The sequence below is a fragment of the Cyanistes caeruleus genome, chromosome 1, assembly GCF_971803275.1.
Source record: "Cyanistes caeruleus chromosome 1, bCyaCae1.hap1.1, whole genome shotgun sequence".
NCBI classification, from domain to species: domain Eukaryota; kingdom Metazoa; phylum Chordata; class Aves; order Passeriformes; family Paridae; genus Cyanistes; species Cyanistes caeruleus.
Genome location: NC_141701.1, coordinates 2,129,050 through 2,150,265, shown reverse-complemented (window position 1 = coordinate 2,150,265; position 21,216 = coordinate 2,129,050). Strand labels below are relative to the sequence as shown.

At 46.2% G+C, this 21,216-nt stretch overlaps 1 protein-coding gene across 1 annotated transcript in view; it reads right to left on the bottom strand.

Moving 5' to 3' along the window:
* Window positions 1-21,216, bottom strand: part of ZC3H3 (zinc finger CCCH-type containing 3) — a 117,505-nt gene that overhangs the window by 29,054 nt on the left and 67,235 nt on the right. Inside the window, 1 exon segment of the mRNA XM_086876348.1 lies at window positions 3,434-3,627. Within this exon segment, the coding sequence (XP_086732474.1) occupies window positions 3,434-3,627 (194 nt within the window).

Here is a 21,216-nt window from a genome sequence, read left to right as displayed (position 1 = left end):
GACTGAAATAGTGGAGGAGGGAGTCCAGAGATACTCCAAGAGCTGGAGCCCCTCTGATCTGGAGCTAGGTTGGGAGAGTTGGGAATGTTGAGCTTGGAGCAGAGAAGGTACTGGGGAGAACTTAGAGCCCCTTCCAGTGCCTAAAGGGGGCTCCAGAAGAGCCGGAGAGAGAGTTTGAACATGGGATGAGGGATAGGACACAGGGAATGGCTTCCTACTGTCAGAGGGCAGGGATAGATGGGATATTGGGAAGGAATTCTTGCCTGCGAGGGTAGGGAGGCCCTGGCACAGGTTGCCCAGAGAAGTTTTGGCTGCCCCTGGATCCCTGGAAATGTCCAAGGCCAGGTTGGATGGGGCTTAGATCAACCTGGGATAGTGGAAGATGTCCCTGCTCATAGCAGGGGGCTGGAATGAGGTTGTCTTTAAGCTCCTTTCCGACCCAAACCATTCCATGATTCCATGACCTTCCATCTCCCCAGATGATCACCTTTGCAGCAGAGAGGGGAAACTGAGGCAGGAGGAGACATTACACAGCAGGATGGAGACAGGAAGTGCATCTGGATGCAGGGGAAGTCCCTCCCAGTTCTGGAAGGCTGAACTCAACCATGTTTTAGTAAATAATTTGTTTCTCTGGGATCAGAGCCACTGTCACAATGTGTGGGTGATGCCTCAGCTCCGGAGGACTTTAAACTCCTCTTAAACCTCCACTTTTGGGAGCTCAGAAATCCTGGGTATCTCCAAGGTTCTGGAATCTATGGTCACGGAGACAATTCAAAAACACCAATAAATAAAAATCACATTGCTCAAGGGGCCAGCTGTCACCTCTGGAGTCCCCAAAGCCACCAGCCTTTCTCCAACCAAGAGCTAAAATCTCAGCATGAGGAAATCATGCAGGTGAGGATTTGCCCATGGAAAAAGCAGCCTGGACACTGCTGGAGCCAGCTCCAGCTCACGGAGTGCAATTCCTCTCTCGTCAGCGGTGGCGGCTCGTGCCGAGATTGGGGTCAGGGCTGGTTTCCGGACAATGTCAAACCTTAATTTGCTTTCTGCTGCTTTCAATTTTGTGTTTCCCCTTCTGTATTTCTTTGTGAAACTCTACATTGCCCAGGACCTTTTGCTTCTCTCCCTGATTTCATGGAAATTCCTCAAGAGTCTGGAAAACGCCTTAGCAGCTGGAGACAGAAATGAAGGAAAGGTTGCTTGTGAGTGGAGAAACCAAATTATTCTGCTTGTTTCATTAACTGCCACGCAGCAAATGGTTTCCACACCATCCCACTGCCTATTTTCTAAGACTTCTGCAAATTGAGAAAATACATGGGTGCTGAAATACATTATCCCAAAGGGAAAGAGCCTTTCCATGTATGATTCCGCATCTTTGTCTTGAACAGGGATGAGTAGAGAATGTTTAAGCTCTGGGTTTTCTTCTCCATCTTTGCCTGAGCAATGAATTATGCCACGTCCAAGGTCCCTATCCAGCTGGGAAGGCAAAATAAAAGTCTTTTGATTTTTTGTATTTTATTTGCAGTTTTCCAGAGGCAAGTGTAGAAGGCGCAGAAATCCTTTGGGAGCAGAGCCACATGTGGGATGAGAGCAAAGTTCTCAGCAGCTGCGCTGGCTGTGGTGATGCTGTGATTGCTCCAGCGGGGTTATTTATGTTCAAAACACCTCCAAAAAATTTTCCTGGGATTGCAGTGACACTTTCCTTGTCCCCAAGCTGTGTGCCCTCCTCGTCTCTCCAGCACTAACAAAGTCAATTCCAGAAAAGCCACGGAAAACTGCTCTTCCCGTTGCTCCTGGTAGCCCCAGGATTGATCCCAATACAGCACAAGGATGCAGGAAGTGCATCCCGAGGACCAAATCTTAACTCACCATCAGCATCCATCAATAAATCACTTGGGAATGCTGTGATGGTGTGGATGGATCAGCCCCAGCGCCCCGCATCAGATTTTGTACTGTAGAGATAAAACCCCAATCCTATAAATCCAGGGAAAGAGCAGAATTATAACCCACTGGAAGTAAACTCCAAGCTATTAAACTGTCAGAAGCATTTCCCGTCTCTCCACTATTCCAAACACACAGTGCCTGGCACTGAAAGGGAAAGGAAAAGCCGTTTTTTTCCATCTTTTAAATAAACTTTGTCAAGTGTTGAAAACACAGAGCGTTGAGCAAACGTTCGCAGCCGATGAGAACACACAAATCTTCCGCCCTGCCAGGCCCAGTTATCCTAAGGCAAGAGGAATCTGTGGAATCCATCCTTGGGAAGCAGGATGAATTATGGGGAGAGATGACAGATGATATGAAAATACTGATCTTCAGCAGTTCCTCAGGTTTTGTGGTTACAAAGCCAACGTGCTGTGTGGCAGGGGGAAAGAGGCAACAGCAAAATGAAGAGTATCTTCAAAATAATAATTAGATGGGATTGTATTTTATAGGGAATAACCCTGGAAGGGATCTTCTCTCCCTAAGGGGGACTAATTAAACCCAGCTCTCTGAATGAGACCTCACTAGAAGACATGGTTTCAGTGAGAAAGGAAAAGTGGTGGGATCACATCCCCTCCATGTCCTGTCACCCCAAATCCCCCCACAAGCAATTCCAAGGCCTGAATCTGCAGAAATCTTCCCATCATACCTTTGGCTTAATCCCTCTTCCAAAAATTTGCCTCTAAGTTGGTGTTTCTCAAAAAAAAGTTGGTGTTTCTTCCAAACCACCCCTCATTGCCTGATTTCCAGCATCATCCATAAAAATCCTCATGTCTGCTCCTTTCATAATTCCAGACAGGAAAATCAAGCACAAAGCCACCCATTTTGCCTTCCCCAGTTTAACTATCCCCAAAAATTCTTAATAAACCAGTTAGGGAGCAAAAATATCTGAGACCAAGAAGATATTTTAAAAATACTTTAAAACACAGTTAAAATCTGCTCTTTTTTAAGAGCCACACTTGAGGTGTCCACCTTGGTGTTGAGCCACACAGGAGAAGCTGAAACACAAATTAAATCAAAGCTGGAAGGTAAAGCTGGGAATTCATCAAAATCATTCCACGGTTATCTGCAGAATGATCTTCCCGAATTTTTAGGTGAATACTGAATGCAATTTGATGAGCATCTCAAGCACATTGAACCTTGTGGTGCTGTTTGAAGTTATCCAAGACTTTGCTCATTAAACCAAGTTTAACAGTACATCTCCACAAGTTCGAATTAAGTCTGACTTAAGAAAAACCTCAGTTTTCCTAAACCTTCAATTTTTCCAATATTGTTTCCCCTTCAGAGCTACTGTAAAGCAAGAACAGCACTTGGCACCATGGGATCTCCACCACCTTTACATCTGGAATTCTACGAGGCCAGAGGATGAGTGGCAACCCACAGGCTGGGAATAAACAGCTAAAAACTGATCTCGATGGGTTTTGGACGTGAATTGGGACAAATTTCTGCTCACCTGCTCTGATGGGAGTTTTGTTGCTCAAGTCCCTGGCCCGGACAGGGCTGCTGGAAGTTTTGGAGAGTTTGTTGGCCGACACCCGGTACATGACCCCGCCAATGCAGCGGAAGCCTTTGTTCCTCCAGCGCTGTTGGACGAGTTGGGATTTGCCACCTTGGAGTGAGGTCCGGGTTTGGTTTAACAATGGGGATCTGCAGGAAAAATAAAGTCAAGGTCAGCCCAAATTTGGGAAAATGTCACAAGGAGGTGCTGCTTCATGAGCAAACCATGGGACTGGAGACTCATGGAATGGTTTGGGTTCAAAGGGATCTTCAAGATCATTCCAACCCCATTGCCATGGGCAGGGATAGTTCCCACTAGGATGGAGGAGACGTATGGAAGAACCAGGGATGTTCTTGCTGTTGACAGAGGAAAAGCTCTGATTCCTCATGACTGACACCAAAAAAATGACCTTCAGGGACTCTCCTTCAACTTCTCCCACCCCTGCTTGCACCTCCAGCCCCAGCAGAAACAAGGAAATATGGATGCAATTCCATGAGAGAATCAGAAAGGTGTGACTTTCCCTGAGCTTAGCCAAGTTTTATGGAGCTCTACAAGCTTTGACATCCCTGGAAGTGCTTCAAAGCCAGGTGGGATGGGACTCTGAGCAACCTGATCCAGTGGGTGGCATCCCTGTCCATGGCAGGGGTTTGGAACTGGATGGTCTTTAAGGTCCCTTCCAACCCAAAACATTCCATGAGTCTGTATTTTTGCTATTATTACTCCTATTATTAATCAGATACCACAACTTTGATATTTTTGTTCTGTCCCCAAATCTGTCTCTTGGAAGGATTTTCCTCAATCCCTGCATGGGACAAGTCACCTAAGAGCATTTCCATCCTCCACCTGTCACCTGGAGCTGATGCTGGACCTCAGCAGGGTCCAGTGGGCAGGGCTAGGGACCTGTCCCCACCTCCTCAACTCTCCCTAAATTCACAAACTCCTTATTGAGGCAGTGGGATGGAGATGGATCGGGAATTGTGATCCAGTTATTGTTGCCCGTAACATTATTCGGAAGGACCAGAGAGTTCTGAAGTGACACCTGAGGGATAAATATCACAGAATCCCCACATCTTTTAGGTCTGAAAATAACTCCAAGGCCATGAAGTCCAACCTGTGACCTGGAACCACTTTGTCAATTAGACCAGAGCACCGAGTGCCATGTCCAGGCATTCCTTGAACACTTCCAGGGATGGGGACTCCATTTCATCTCACTGGACAGCTCATCCCAATGTTTAACAACCCTTTCCATGAGGAAACTCTTTCTGATGCTCAACCTGAACCTCCCCTGGCACAGCTTGAGGCCATTTCCTATCATTCTGTCACCGGTTGACAGGGAAAAGAGGCCAATCCCCACCTTGCCACATGTCCCAGAGAGGCTCCTCTGCCACCCAAAATCTTGTCCACTCCATGACCTGACACCTCCTGCACCATCCCACCTCCCTCCTGACCCACAGCGCAGTCTCCCTATCATCCCAGCTCATTCCTATCCATCCCCCACTATCCAAACAGAGCCACTGCAGCCAAATCAAATCTCCTCCAATATCAGTCGCCTTCCTCATTTAGCGCTAATCCAAACAGTAATTTGTTTATGCAAATTAGAGCTCTAATTTTGTATTAGCCCAAACTATGCTCATAATGCTATTAGCAGAACGTATATAAACCGCGCATTACCGGAGAATATCCGTAAATTAAGATCCCACTATCCTATCAGCGGAATGCAAACCCCGATGAGCATTTCCTTTAAATGAACATGTGCTCCAAAGAAAAAGAGAGCTGGAAAATGGAATAGTTACATTTCCTAATGCTGAGCGTGACAGCCTATTCATTCCAGAGGGCTGTTGCCACTGGCTACCGAGCTTGGAAAATTTGCTGGTTTTTGTGAAAGGGGATGGGAATTCGATAAATTCTTCGTTTCAGTTCCCCCAAGGTTTCCTCCTCATGGAACTGCTCTGGAGAGGACCATCAAGTCTTAGTGACTCGCAAAGAGTCGCATCGGTGGCATCACTGGGTGAAGGTGGTGATGGCATGAGGGACCCTTGGGTCACTCATGGATCACCCAGCACATCCCATAAAAATCCAGCACAGCCGAAGTTGCAATCCAGCATTGGCTGCAGGACCTGAAGAAAGGTCTTGTGCCTGTATCAGGGGCAGTAAAAATAATATCAAATATCCAATGTCTGGAAGGGTGACAAAGATGATTCTCCCCCACTACTCTGCTTTTCTGAGATTCCATCTGGAGTTCTGTGTCCAGCTCTGTGTCCCAGCAGTAGAAGGATGTGGACCTGTTGGAGCAAGTCCAGAGGAGGCCACAGAGATGCTCCAAGGGCTGGAGCCCCTCTGCTCCTAGAGACAGGCTAGGAGAGCTGGGGCTGTTCAAGCTGGAGAAGGGAAGGATCCAGGGAGACCTTCCAATGCCTAAAGGGACTCCAGAAAAGCTGGAGAGAGACTGTGGAAAAGGGATGGAGTGACAGGACAAGGGGGAATGGCTTCTCACTGCCAGAGGGCAGAATGAGATAAGATATTGGGAAGGAATTCTACCCTGTGAGGGTGGTGAGGTGCTGCAATGGAGTTCCTGATGAAGCTGCAGCTGCCCCATCCCTGGAAGATTCCAAGGCCAAGTTGGATGGGGCTTGAAGCAACCTGGGATAGTGGAAGGTGTCCCTGCCCATGGCTTCCATGGAAATGGAGGATCTTTAACCTTCCAACCCAACCCATTCCAGGATTCTAATGAAGGTATTGCAAAACACTACCAGGGTTGTGACAAGACCCATCCCAGCTCCATCCATCTCCTATTCTTCCCAGTGAGACATCCCTGGCAGGACCCCAGGATGCTCCATTATTCCATTCACAGGGACTGCAGTGCCAATGGATTTGGGACTCCTTTTTTTCCAGCTGAATCAGTCCTTTCAAAAACTTCTTCTAATTCCATATATATTCCCTTTTTTGTTATCTCTGGGTAATACATAGAGATACCCACACACATCTATTTCCATATAGATACACAAATAATTGAATATATATACCCTGAGTATATGTATTGAAATATGAGGTCAATATATTATATAGAATAATAAATATTGATACTTTTATACATAAATCTATATATTATCACCTATATTCTCTGGGCCTTCTATATCCATCAGTTATCTCCAGATATTATTGAACATATGCACTGAATAGATATATTGAATTATATATGTTCAATAACATCTACATATATTCAATATATTTATTTAATAATACCTAGAGATAATTCATATGAGGCCCAGATACTATTTTTATTCTTAGCACTTTATATTATTCATATATTATTGAATATACAGAAAATATATTGAATTATATAGATATTCACTAACATATAGGTAATACATATAATATATAGATATTATATTCTATATATAATACATTTCTTATTTTCCTTAAGTCTAGTAGAGAGGAGGGAAGAAGTCAGGGGTTCATCCAACATTCCCCACTCTAGTTTGTAGAGAAAAGCTGGGATGTGGCACATCTGTGGAAGCACTTAGGGCATGGATATACGGATAAAAAAATCTATAGATTTATAGATCTATATAGATACACTATATAGATATATCTACATATAAACTATATACCGACATACGTATATATATATGTTAAACATATTCAAATAGATATTTTAGGTATTTAAATAGATATTGTATCTATATAGTTATATCTATATATTATATGTAGATGTATCTGCATATATTAAAAATAATCTGTATCTATAGATATACATTCAATATCTATTGAATTTAAGTTTACACATGTACCCTAATACATCATGTTATCACATAGACACACACATATGAAAAAAAACATTAAAGTAAACCTTTTCTGGCTGTAAATAAAGCCCAACCCACCCCAAACCCTGCACAACCCCAGGGATTATTCACATCACCTGAGCCTGACTCACACTGGTTTAAGCACCAGTTTAAGAGCCAGTTGGTTGAATCCCCCAAATCCTCAGGATATTTATTTTCCTGCCTTGCTGCTCTCAGCTCACCAAAGTGGTCACACACCTATCTCTTCTTTACAATTCCTTCGGGATGGCCGAGCTCTGAACGTGGGGAGCCTCCAAATGCAGAGGCTGTATCAGAACATCCCCACTGAGGCAGGCTGTTGGAACAGGATGGTTTTAAGGCTCCTTCCAATCCATTCCACGAATCTATGATTTTTGCAAGGATTTTGGCAAATGGCAGCAGAATTCATCTCATTCCCCAAAGGGAGTGGGGCTGAACCTCCTCTAACTTAGAGTTGTTGTATTCTGGAGGGAGATAACTGACTTCAGGGTGGTCTCCAAGCAAAGCTTTTGCAGAACATCTCCTCAGACTGCCAAAGCCCAAAGGGCCACCGGACTGAAGGCATGGAATCATCACAGAATGATTCGGGTTGAAAGGAAACTTCAAAATCCCCAAGTTCCAATCCCCCTCCATGGGCAGGGCCACCTTCCAGTAGAACAGATCACTCCAGGCCCATTCAAGCTGGCCTGGAACACTTCCAGGGATGGGGAGTCCCAACCAGGAGAGCTCAGTTTGAGCTCACTGGAGGCTTGGCCACCTCCATTTCCACCCTCTGGGTAGTGCAAATGTCCAAGCACTGATGTCCCCTTATCCTTTTATATACATAAAGTTTTAATATATTTTTAAAATATTTATTAGAATATTTATTGTATTTATTATTTATTATATTAGGCAGAATATTTATTATATTATAGAAACCTTAAGAGATTTAAAATTTAAGGGAAATTATATTTTATACAGAAAAACCACACCCACACAGAAGAGCCGGGAGGGAACTCAACTTCCCAACCTTCACTTGCAAGAACCCTTTTTATTCCCTCTGAATCCAAGTTGTTGCTCCCAAGTGCTTGTGTGGCCCCAACACAGCCACCAGTGTGTGTGTCCCCCTCCCTCTTAGTGACATCCAAGACGGTGGTGGCGGGAAAAAGCCACCGGCGAGGGCAAGGAGCCAAACGCCCACTCGCTTTTCATCGGCAGCGGGATCCCAGCTCTCCGTGGAATTGTTAGCCTAATGGAAAGGACGGCCTTTGGAAATGAACTGTATTGACAAAAGAGGATAAAATTAATGAGATAATAGCCGGGCCAAGGACCTGAAGAATACACTGGGCCCCTCGACACGAGGGCCTTGTAATTCCCTTTCTGCCGCGCATCCTGCGGATCTAAAGAGTCCTCCCGTCCGTCCACAAGGCCCCGCTCCGGCAGGAAATTTCATTAACGCTGGAAAATAGGAAAGGTATTAAGCGTGGATAATGAAGGCTAGAGTGTGAACAGTGCCTTAAGATAGTCTTCTTTCTAGCCTTTGTAATGGGAGGCATGAACTTTCCCTTCAAATCCATTTCTAATCCATTTGAAATACTACAGCAAATTATCTCCCCTTCAGCCCAAGAGCGGCTGGCCAATTTACTCCGAATAGAAGTGACAATGCTCCGGAATTTATCGCCATAACCTTGACTACACAAGGTTGAGGGTTGTCTTTCCCCCACCCCCGGGGTGGACAGCGGAAGAAAAATTTTTAATGAAGAGGGGGTGGAGGAACGATATAAAAATGTTTTAAAAACGGCGGCATAGCTGGCGCAGGTTTGACACCAACTACAGGGAAAATTAGAGTCTGGTGCTAAAAATGTTACAAAGGGAGGTCCCAGGCTGATAAAACACTTAAGGCCAGGTTGGATGGGCCTTGGAACAACTTGGGCTAGTGGAAGGTGTCCCTGTCCATGGCAAGGGTTTGGACAAGATGATCTCTAAGGTCCTTTTCAACCCAAACCATTCCATGATTCTGTAGGATGAGTTTGGGCTTTTCCAGTGCATCTCTTGAAGCAGCAGCAACTTTACCTCACTCTGAACATGTCACACTTCTGCTCAGCAGGCGCTCGTGTTGACCAAGTCTGATTTTCCAGGATCAAACAACATCCTGCTGTGTCCTTCAAAGAATTCCAGAGGCATTTAGGTGGGGAAAGCTCTTCAGGATGATCCAGCTCAACCATTCCCCCAGCACTGCCAAGGCCACCACTAAGTCATGCCCCACAGTGCCACATCCACACAGATGTTCAATTCCTATGGGGATGGGGATTCCACCAGTGCCTCGGGCAGCCTGCCTGACCTTTCCATGAAGAAAGCTTCCCAATATCCAAACAACCTCTCCCGGCACAACCTGAGGCCTCTTTTCCTGTCTCTTGTTCCCTGGGAACAGATCCCGATTCCCAGCTGGGTCCACCCTCCTGTCAAGGAGTTGTGGAGAGCAAAAAGGTCCCCCCTGAGCCTCCTTTTCTCCAGGCTGAGACCCTTTCCCAGCTCCCTCAGCTTCTCCTGGTGCTCCAGACCCTTCCCCAGCTCCATTCCCTTCTCAGAATGGAGCTCCAAATCTGCTCAGAATGGAGTAAAAACCATCAAAACTTCAGCCAGGAGCCAGCAAGTGATGCTGGAAAAATACATTCCCTCTTCAAATAATCTATATAAAGGAAAAAAAACAGGAGATCTCCAAGCCAACATGGAAAATGAAGGTTGAAAACAAGGATGAGTCGCTCCAGCATGCTCAGATTTAACACCCCCATCCCCTCATCAACACAAGACCACATGATCCAAAAAAATCCCACCCAAACCCCTGCAAAAATTCCCCTATACTTGAAATATAAAATTTTTAGAGTATTTGATGTCTCTAAGTTTAACACAACCCCACGAGCAGAGCAGGAACATCCCGGCGGCGTTCCCAGCCGGCTGAAACGGAGAGGATTTCCTGGCACTGGCGGCGATACAAGTGGCTCTTAAAGAATGGTTTTCTTTTACTACTGGATTTCTTCTTTGGGCTTAGCTTATATTTTTTTCGAAAGTAATCCTTACATAGTCAGAAATCACATTTGCATGCTGGCATTTGAATCCCGAGGAAAGAGCGGATCATCGCGGGGGCAGTGGTTACGGAAAGCAACAGGGAAAGAGGTGAGGAAGGAGGGAGCTCGTTCGCAACAAGCCTGGAAGGTAGCAATGGAAAATCCTCATTCAGGAGGAAAAAAACCCAAAAAAATTACATTTTCCTCAGTCATTCATCATTCCTTAGCAAACAACAAAGGATTAAGGGTTAAAAGTGTTCCTCAAACACACCAGGAAAGCTCCAAAGACGCCCCTTGGAAGCTTCTCCATCTCTATCCTCACCCACCAGATCCCTGAAGACCCCAAATCTATAGCTAAAAGCAAGTAATTCCACTGAAATGTTTGATTTATGGGATTTTTATCAATATTGATGCTTTCTTCTTAAAATAATAAAGATTAAACCTCAAATAAACACTTTCTATATTATGATTTAATTTATTTACAGAACCTGATTGGGATAATTCAAATAATTCAGTCCACTGCTGATGATATTTGAGGTTGGAAAAGTGATTGGAAATTAAAAATAGAAAGGGATGTGTCCTTTCCCAACATACATCCATAAATACAGAGGATCCATTAGTTTTAAATACACAATGACCAGCAAAAATTAATTAATTAAAATTAATCAAAAATTAATTTGCCCATAAACAATTCCCTCCTTTCAATAATTACTTCTAATTATGAAACAAACACTTAAAAAAAACCCCTATTTTAATTTGGTTGAATTGAATCTGAATTTCCATTCAAATGCAGCTTAATGTTAATCACAAGGAAAAAAAATAATAATCCAGCCCAGATCTCATTTAGCATTTTCAAAACCTGGGAAAAATTAAGAATTTCAATGAGCACCTATTAAGCTCCTTAATTACCTAAATAAAGATGTACCTTCCCAATAAATCCCCCTGACCTGGAAAGGAAAATAGTTGCAAATAAATTTAATGGTTATCAACCAATGAGAACAGAGATTCCTCAAAAAAAAAGACCAAAAAACCCAAAAATATTAGAAACGTGGGATTACACCTGCAATGAAGTGTAGAGGAGGGTTTTTTCATGGTTTTCCCCAGTTTCCACATCCCATAGAAGGACGTCTCTTCCCAATTCTTACATAGACTGGATAGCTTTGCAAATAATTCAACTTGGAAAGACCCAGGCATGAACAAAATATCCCAATTTCCTTGCAGTGGCTTCTCAAAGGGCTGTAAAATTTACAGGCAACTTTGGGCTAAACTGAGGGGGAAGCATTCCATGGAATCTCCATGGGGGAGAATCGTGGAATGGTTTGGGTGGGAAGGGACCTTCAAGATCATCCAGTCCCATCCCCTGCCATGGACAGGGACACCTTCCACTATCCCAGGTTGCTCCAAGCCATGGACACTTCCAGGGATGAGATAGCCACAGCTTCTCTGGGAATTCCATTCCAGCACTTCCCCACTCTCACAGGGAAGAGTTTTTTCCAATACCCCATCTATCCCTGCCCTCTGGCAGTGGGAAGCCATTTCCCCTTTCTCCTGTCCCTCCATCCCTTGTCCTAAGTCCCTCTCCAGATCTCCTGGAGCCCCTTCAGGCACTGGAAGGGGCTCTGAGGTCTCCCTGGAGCCTTCCTTTCTCCAGGCTGGACATTCCCAGCTTTCCCGGCATTATCCAGAGCAGAAGGGCTCCAGCCCTTGGAACATCTCCATGGCCTCCTCTGGATCTGCTCCAGCAGCTCCACATCCCTCTGCTGTTACACCCCAGAGCTGGAGGCAGCTCTGCAGGTAGGATCTCATTAGAGCAGGATGGAGGGGCAGAATTCCCTCTTCTGCTGCCAATGCTGTGGGATGAGCTGAGGACACAGGGAAGTTTGGGTTCCAGCACAAATGGATGAGGCACATTCAGTTTTTCAGCCACCAACTCCCCCAAATCCTTCTCAGGGCTGCTCTCAATCCATTCCCCATCCAGCCTGGGTCTGTCCTTGGGATTGTCCTATCCACTTGCAGGACCTTGGCCTTGGTCTTCCCGAGGTTTTCACTGTCGCAGTCTCTAACAGTCCCTCTGGATGCCATCCCTTCCCTCAACTGTCATTATTGCCTCCCACTGGATTTATTGCCATTTCCTTCTGAAAGGCATTCAGCTCCACACCGCCATTCCCTTTCATCTCTTGACTGTGTCCATGAAAAGCCAGAGCTCCACACACCACTTGGCAGCTCCTGCAGGGCTCATGATCCCGCTTGAAGCCACAAAAAGCCCTGAAATCCTGCCAAAACCTTCCAAAAAACACAGGAGATCCAGTAACACCTCGAGGAGCTCAGAGCAGTGGGAGAGGAGAGCTCATTTCCCTGCCCCGTTTCCTAAATCCCTACTATTGTTTGTAACCCAGTTCATTCCTGCAGGAGACAGAGAGCCTGGATACAAGCCCAGCTCCATGTGCCAAGCACAAAAAACAGGGAAAGAATTTGTGACTGGCTGTGCTCAAGGATTGGTGCAGCCAGATAAGGAGGGCAGGGATGGAACTGTCCTGGGAGAGCTGGGGGTGTCCAGCCTGGAGAAAAGCAGGATCCAGGGAGACCTCAGAGCCCCTTCCAGTGCCTGAAGGCGCTCCGGGAGAACTGGAGAGGGACTCTGCCTAAGGGATGGAGTGACAGGGAATCCCACTGCCAGAGGTCAAGGAAATATGGGATATTGGGAAGGAATTCTTGGCTGTGAGGGTGGGGAGGCCCTGGCACAGGTTGTCCTGAGGACCTGCAGCTATCTCATCCCTCAAAGTGTCCAAGGCCAGGTTGGACAGGGTTTGGAGCAACCTGGGATAGTGGAAGGTGTCCCTGCCCATGGCAGAGGGGTGGGACCCTCCATATCCCTTCCAACCCAAACCATTCTTTAAGCCTGTGCCACGGCCTCACCACATTCACAGGGATGAACTTTTTCCCAGTATCCCATCTAACCCTGCCTTCCTTCCTCCACCACTGCCCTGTTCCAATGCTTGACAACCCTTCCCATGAAGAAATTCCCTGATATCCAATCTACACCTCCCTTGGCACAACTGCAGGTCATTTCCTCTCGTCCTCCCCACTCCCTGATGGCCCAAATCCAAACCATCTCCTTGGTATCTCTCCAGCCCTGGGCCTGATCCCACCCACAGCAAGCCATGGAAGGATCCTCAGAAACAATTCCAACTTCTCCAGCAAAGTTTGCGCTATGAAAATGCCTCCCTGGAGATGAGACAAAAGACCCTCTGGAGAAGACAATTTCCTAACATAAAGCTGTTTTCAAGGTAGGTCAAGTCTCAGCCCAAACCCCCCTGCCAAGGTCCCGTTAAACCGCTTAGGCAGAGCCTGAGAATGGAAATGCTGACGGTCCCTAATACTCGGCTTTCCATCCCGCTGCTCTAATGCCGGCGGCGCATCAGTGATTACACCGGGAAGACCGGGAACTATTGTCCCGTTAATTAGATTCCTTTTACCCCCATTAGCTCAGGCGATTGGACAAAGTTCATTAGGGTTTAACTCTGATTAGCTGAAATGGAGCTTGCGGCATTCCAGGCAGGCGTTTAGTGGCTCCGTTTGGGAAACTCCAGGACCTGTGTCCACGTGGATTAATCCTTAATCCCTCACAGACAGTGTCCTACCACCCTCAGTGATGGGCTAAAACCAGAGGGAAAGCAAGAGCAGCTCCTAGACCTTCCCCCGTCCTGGCACAGAAGTGATATTCCTCCCTCTGCTCATCTCTGTAAATCCCATTTCAGAGCTCTGGATGTGCTCCAAGCGCTGGAATATCCCAGGAAGGCTAATTGCCGAGGATCATTCCAATGCTGTGTCCGTATCCCGACCCAAACGGCTCCAACTCTGAATATTTATCACAATAAGCAGTCAGACACAGAGCCAAATCCCACTGGAGGCTTTCCCTCCTGCCTGCTTTCCAAAAATACCTGGGATAATTGCTTTTTCCAAAGATATTTTCCTTTTAAATGCTCTTTTCCTCACGCAGGAAACAGCAATAATACTATGAAAAGCCAGAACAGCTGATACATTTTAATTAAAGCAAATATCTCAGACAAGGAGCAGGATTCCATGGAAAAACAGGAACTCAGTATGGAAGAGGTTAAAGAAGTTCAGCAGGGCTGCGCTAAAGGGAATTATCTGCTGGGAAAACACTAGCTACTGGCTGCCTCTGGAAAACCCCCTGCCCACAGCTTGGACTAGGGATGGATACACATCCACAGGTGAAGCATTTTAAAAACTAAATTTAAATTTGATTAATTAATTAAAATTTAAATTAAATTTAGCTACAAAGGCAGAGAAAACAGTGCATAAATGACTTTTTTTCCCTGAAGAATTTGTTTTCCTGACATTATATTAAGGAATAAACAAGAAATTCAGATGTTAACTCCAAGCTTATTTCTCCAAATTTTAAGGAGGTGGTTGTATATCCAAGGATTTATCCTGTCTTGTGGTCTCCTTATAGTTTATAAGCTGATTCACAAAACAACTGGAGCAGCGTTGTCAGCTCTCATTCCTTGGCATGAATTCTCGGCATCCATGATCTTGGTAATTCCATGATCCAGTAAATATTTATTAATATCAATGCTGCCTATGCCTCAATAAGTATATACATAACATATATGGATTCATGGAATCATTTAAGTTGGAAAAGATATTCAAGGCCATGAAGTCCAACCTGTGACTGATCCCAAACCTGTCACCCAGACCAGAGCACTGAGTGCCACCTCCAGGGATAGGGACTCCATCACCCCCCTGGGCAGCCCATTCCAACCCTCTCCAAGAAGAAATTCCTCTTGATGCCAACCTGAACCGCTCCTGGTGTAGTTTGAGGCCATTTCCTCTTGTCCTGTCCCTTGTTCCCTGGGAGCAGATTCCGACCCCTGCCTGGATCAACTTCCTCTCAGGGAGTTGTGGTGAGCCAAAGGTTCCCCCCTGAGCCTCCTTTTTCCCAGGCTGAGCCCCCTCAGCTCCCTCAGCCACTCCTGGTGCCCCACATTTTTCCAAGCTCCATTCCCTGAACGCATTCCAGCCCTTCAATGCCTGTCTTGTGAGGGACCCAAAATTCCAGCCAGGACTGGAGGTGTCCTAGCACTGCCAGAACAGGGGGAGGGACTCTGCCCTGGGCCTGTGGACACAGCATGGCTGCTACAAGCCAGGTGCCAGTGGCTTCCTTGCCCACCTGGGCTCACGTTTAGCCACTGCCACCAGCACCTCCGAGTCCCTTTCCGTGTCTCCAGCCCTTTATCCACAAGACTGGAGCATTCCATGAGGTTGTTGTGATCCAAGTGCTGGATGCAACACTTGGCTCTGTTGACCCTCACACCGTTGGACTCAGCCCATCCATCCAATTTCTATCCACATATGAAATACATATTATATATATTTTATAAATGTAGACATGCATAATTAATAAATATGGATCTATAAAAATTTGGATCTGCTTCCAAGAGAAAGAGAAAAAAAAAAAGGTCCAACACTTCTGAGAGTGTCAGTCCATCAGATACTCACCAGGAAGACACTTAAAGGAACTCAGCTCTGACTCAGAATATATGGAATGGATAAAAATGATTCAAAGGCCCCCATCAAGGGGCAGGGGGTTGGTTCCTTGTCCTAATTGCATCGCCTGCATTCCAAAGGATATCGCTCCATTATTAAAGGGTCGGGACCATTTTATGTGCTCACATCTCTTCAATTGGAATTTGGATCAATGGATGCATTACAAGCTTTGCCTTTAAGAGCCTAATAAACAACAAGATGGAAAGGGAAATTCGCTGGAAGATGACGCTTTTAAAAATCCATTTCCAGGGGAGAAAACGGGACGAGGTGAAGGGGGGGTGCAACTGAACCAAAAAGCTGGAATTAAAGTTGAAAAGGTCAGGATAAACCTGAGAAAAAAGGGAATTCTGCCCCTCTGTCCCACTCAGGTGAGACCACAGCTGCAGAGCTGCCTCCAGCCCCGGGGCTAACATCAAGAGGATGTGGAGCTGCTGGAGCAAGCCCAAAGGAGGCCACGGAGATGCTCCAAGGGATGGAGCCCCTCTAGTTTAGGGACAGGCTGGGAGACCTGGGAATGTCCAGCCTGAAGAAGGCTCCAGAGGTAACTCAGAGCTCCTTACGGTGCCTAAAGGGAATCCAGGAGAGCTGGAGACAGACTTGGGACAAGAGATGGAAAACCAAGACAAGTGGAATGGCCTCCCACTGCCAGAGGGCAAGGTTAGATGGGATATTGGTAAGAAATCCTTTCCTGACCCTGGCACAGGCTGCCCAGAGAAGCTGTGGCTGCCCCATCCCTGGAAGTGTTCAGGGGTGGGTTGGATGAAGTAATCTGAGACAGTGGAAAGTTGTCTCTGCCTATGGCTGGGGTTTGGAATGGGATGATATTCCCTTCCAACCCAAACTATTCCATGATTTTATAATGTGGATGTTTCCTAGAGATAGGTAACAAGCTACATTTATAAAATAAATATAAATAAATAAAATAATTTATTGGTAAAGAAAATAAATTGATCAACAAATAAAATAAAAGCCCTGGCAGCATTTACACTTCCAAACAGCCCTGAGATGCTTTTAATCAGATAAAATTTTAATTGTGGGGGAAAATTTGGGCAAGGGTTAGGTGATATAGGATTTTGATGGCTCCATCAAAACTTAGCATATTGTGTTCAACATGTGCCCAAAGACCAAACAAATTAATTATTGCTCTCTCATTAAGTCCAAATTAGTCCTTCCCACACCAGACTCATACAGAGTTGTCTCCCTCTGCTGACACCAGACCCAGAGCAATTCCCAAACACCTCACGAACATCTCCAGGCCAACCAAAAAAATAGGGAAAACTTCCTAAATGAACCCAAAACTTGCCTCCAGTTCATAGTACTGACCTGACCCTCCACATGGTGGGATGTAACTTCCAAGGCGACTTCCATGGTATCATCATCCCCCTCTTCCCATTTATCCATGGAGAAGTGGATGGAAAAGGATTTTAATGATGCTCTAATTTATCATTACCCTCTCTGCAACCTCTCTCACCAGCACCTCTAACTCATGTTCCCACTGAGGGTTTGGTCCTCACGAAGCTGCTCAACCTCCACCCCCACCCCAGCACTCCCAAATATCTCCATGTGGAGTATCTCCAATAGGTCTACAGAAAATCCTAAAGTGCCACCTTCTGAACCAAAGCTGGATCTAATACCTGACTGGAGGGGAAAAAGGAACAACCAACCAGATGTGCTTCTGAATTTATAAACAGTCAACACCGGCACAAATGGATAAAGCAACAGCTGGAAGAACTGGGAAGGTTTTTGTCATCCCACAGCACACAAAAGCTGGAGGAACACTTTTCCTGGGAAGCTTGAAGAGCAGGAGAAGTTGTGAAGTTCGCTATTATCTAGAGCATTGGGAAAAGAAGCCCTCACAGAGCTTTTCCCAAGTTGATTTCCCTGGTTTTCACAGATGGGAAATAAAGGCAAAGCTCCCCCTGGGAAGAACAGAACGGATACCAACAAGCGAGGGATCTGCTGAGGGTTCTCCAGGGGCTGGAAGCTGGCCACCTCACCATGTGCCTTACATAGATTTCCATCCACATCATTAGGAAATGTCTTTTTTCCCTTATCCAACCCTAAATAATCATCCTAGAAATCCCTGTGACCAGAGGATCATAAAAGATCCTCCGGATCTTTTATGATCTTTTAACTCTTATCTTTTAACTCCTCCGGAGTTTCAACCCCATATCCCTGGTTGAAACTCCGGAGGGAAGAAATCAAATCCGTGACTTCAACATTCTGGATCCCTGTAATCAACAGTAAGCCACTAAAACTGATTAGACACACTCTGGTGTCACAAAGATGGGACATGAGCTGGGACTGGTGTGAATTGTGGGGATTGCTCCTCTTACTGTCCCTAACAGAGCCAACCACAATCCAACTGGACCAAAGATCGGCACCGATCCCATCCCACTGACAGGGAGAGGGCGGAAAGCGAAGCCTAGAGAAGAAGACAGCGAGATGGCCGTAATTTATACTCTCCTGCCTCTACTTTATGGCTTTCTTAATTCGGCTCCTGCTACTATTAATGTAGTTAATGTTGAGATTATATCTATTTTCTGGCGTCAGGCAGTGATTTATCCAAGCCATTTTTCCGGAGCCGGCTCCCACGCTGTTAAATCAAGCGACTGCCAATTAAGTGCTGACTGGGGAAGTGGATGCAATCTTAACAGAGATCTAACCACAAATTAATCCGGGCGTTCCAGTTCGCGAGGCCGAAGCGCTGAACCGCGCCAAGCTGAGAAAACAGAAAACAAAAACAACCCGCAAAACAACGGGAAAAAATAAAATCTACCACTAACTTGGAGAAGAAGGAAATCATCTTTCCTAGTGGGATGGTGATCATCAGTCAAGCTTTGGGGGGTCATTGCTTTCAGGGCTGTCCTGGGATGAGGGGCCATCACCCAGCAATGAAAACCAGGCAGAAGGAGGAGAATGGATTGAGAATTCAAGGGGGAGTTTGGAAATATCTATTTGACAGACTAAAGGTGGGAATGGGAGCTCTTTGATCCACCAGCAACTCCGGGTATCCCAGAGTTCATGGAAGATCATGTCTCTACGTTTGTAGGAGAGTCCAACCACCTGCCCAGTTAATTTCTGATGTGAAATCATAAAATCCTGAAATGGTTTGGGTTGGAAGAGACCTTAAAGATCATCTCATTCCAAACCCTCTGCCACAGGCAGGAATACCTTCCACAAGACCAGGCTGCTCTAAGCCTCATCCAATCAGGCTCTGGACACTTCAAGGAATGGGGCAGCCACAGCTTCTCTGGACAAATCTCAAATTCCTCTGGATGTCCTGGTACCCCAAGACAGGATGTGCCATTACCAACAGCAACACCCAGAGGTTTTCAGGAGAGATCATGGAATGTGAGGCTGGAAGGAATCCCTGGAAGTCTGGCCCAACCCCCTGCTCAAGCAGGGCCATCCAGAACTAGTTGCAAACAACCAGGTTGAGATGATGGCTTTAAACTGGCAGAAGGAAGGATTAGATGGGATATTGAAAAGGAATTCTTCCCCGGGAGGATGGTGAGGCACTGAAATGGAATTCCCAGAGAAGTTGTGGCTGCCCCGTCTCTGGAAGTGTTCCAGGCCAGGTTGGATAGAGCTTGGAGCAACCTGGTCCAGTGGAAGGCGACCTTGCCCACGGCAAGGAGTAGAACTTGATGATCTTGAAAAGTCCCTTACCACCCAAACCATTCTATGGTTTTCAAATACCTTAAGGGGGAAGATTTCACACCAAATCTCACACCAAAGCTTGAGAGCTTCTGGGGTTCCCCAATATCTTGATGGGACTGGCTAGACTCCATCAACTTGGATGCATCTGGACACCAGCTCACATTTGCACATGCCTGTGCCAGGAAGGTACCAAAATGCCCATGGAGCATCTCCACGGATGTCACCATCTGCAGGAGGACACAGCACATCCATGTTCAGGAAGTTCCCCTTCGGCAGGTGACCACCAGAAACCACAGAAACTGCTTTAAACCTGTTGTCCTGCTTTCAGGAAGAGGCAAAACAGCTCTGCTCCTTCCCAGCCTGCGACTCGACCATTAGAAATCCTTCCCTGCATCCATGATTTGCCTTGGGAGCCATAAGGAAGAGCAATACACGACACTGAGAGAGATTATTAATAATGGTGAGGAGTCGTTGAGATAACAGCTCATGATAAGTGGGGAATGTTTTTATGGTCCTTGAATATTGAGCAGGATTTTTAAAAAAAATTAAAAATAAGACTAGGAGAAATCCAACCCATAGGTTGTACCCATAGGTACAGGGCAGTATGGAAATTCTGAAGATCACAGTGTTCTGGCCACTCCAATGGCCCAGGATTAAATCAATGGGCAAGAATAAACAGGTAAAAGGCTGCAGTGTGTCCTGACAGGTGAAAAGGGCCCTTTGGGGAGGATGGGAGCAATTCCTGCCAGCTGTAGAAATCCAATCTGAGGGAAACACCATCTGGAGTTCCCCTCATAAATACTCAATCAACGAGGACAAATGACTCTGCATCTCCATTGCAATAAAAGGAACCTGTCCCTGAAGAAGAGAAGATTCCAGGAAGACCTCAGAGCCCCTTCCAGTGCCTAAAGGGGCTCCAAGAGAGCTAGAGAGGGACTTTGGATAGCAGATGGAGTGACAGGACAAGAGGAATGGCTTCCCGCTGCTAGAGGGCAGGGACAGATGGAATATTGGGAAGAAGTTCTCCTAGGCGGCAAAATGGGAGCGACCACCTGGCTTGGCAGTGCAGAAGGAAAATTTCCAGCTTTCTGCTTTGTCTTGGGAGTTCCAAAGTGGTTCCCTGGCATATGAGACAACCCACACCACCAGAATGCAGTGATGGGATGATATTACAAACCTGAATATTTGGTCATGTGTGCTGGAACCTGGAAATTCCCCCATGTCCTGGGCTCATCCCACAGTTTGGAAAGCAGGTGAGAGAGGGATTCTGCCCCTCTGCCCCACGCAAGTGAGGCCCACCTGCAGAGCTGACTCCAGCTCTGGGGCCCGACATCAGAAGGACGTGGAGCTGATGGAGCAGCTCCAGAGAAGGCTACAGAGATGTTCCAAGGGCTGGAGCCCCACTGCCCTAAAGCCAAGCTGGGAGAGCTGGGAATGTCCAGCATGGAGAAGGGAAGAACCCAGGGAAACCTCAGAGCCACTTCCAGTGCCTGAAGAGGCTCCAGGAGAGCTGGAGAGGGACTTTGGACACGGAATGGAAAGCCAGGACAAGGGGGAATGGCTTCCCCCTGCCAGAGAGCAAGGTTAGATGGGATACTGGGAAGCATTTCTTTCCCTGGGAGGGTGCTGAGGCCCTGGC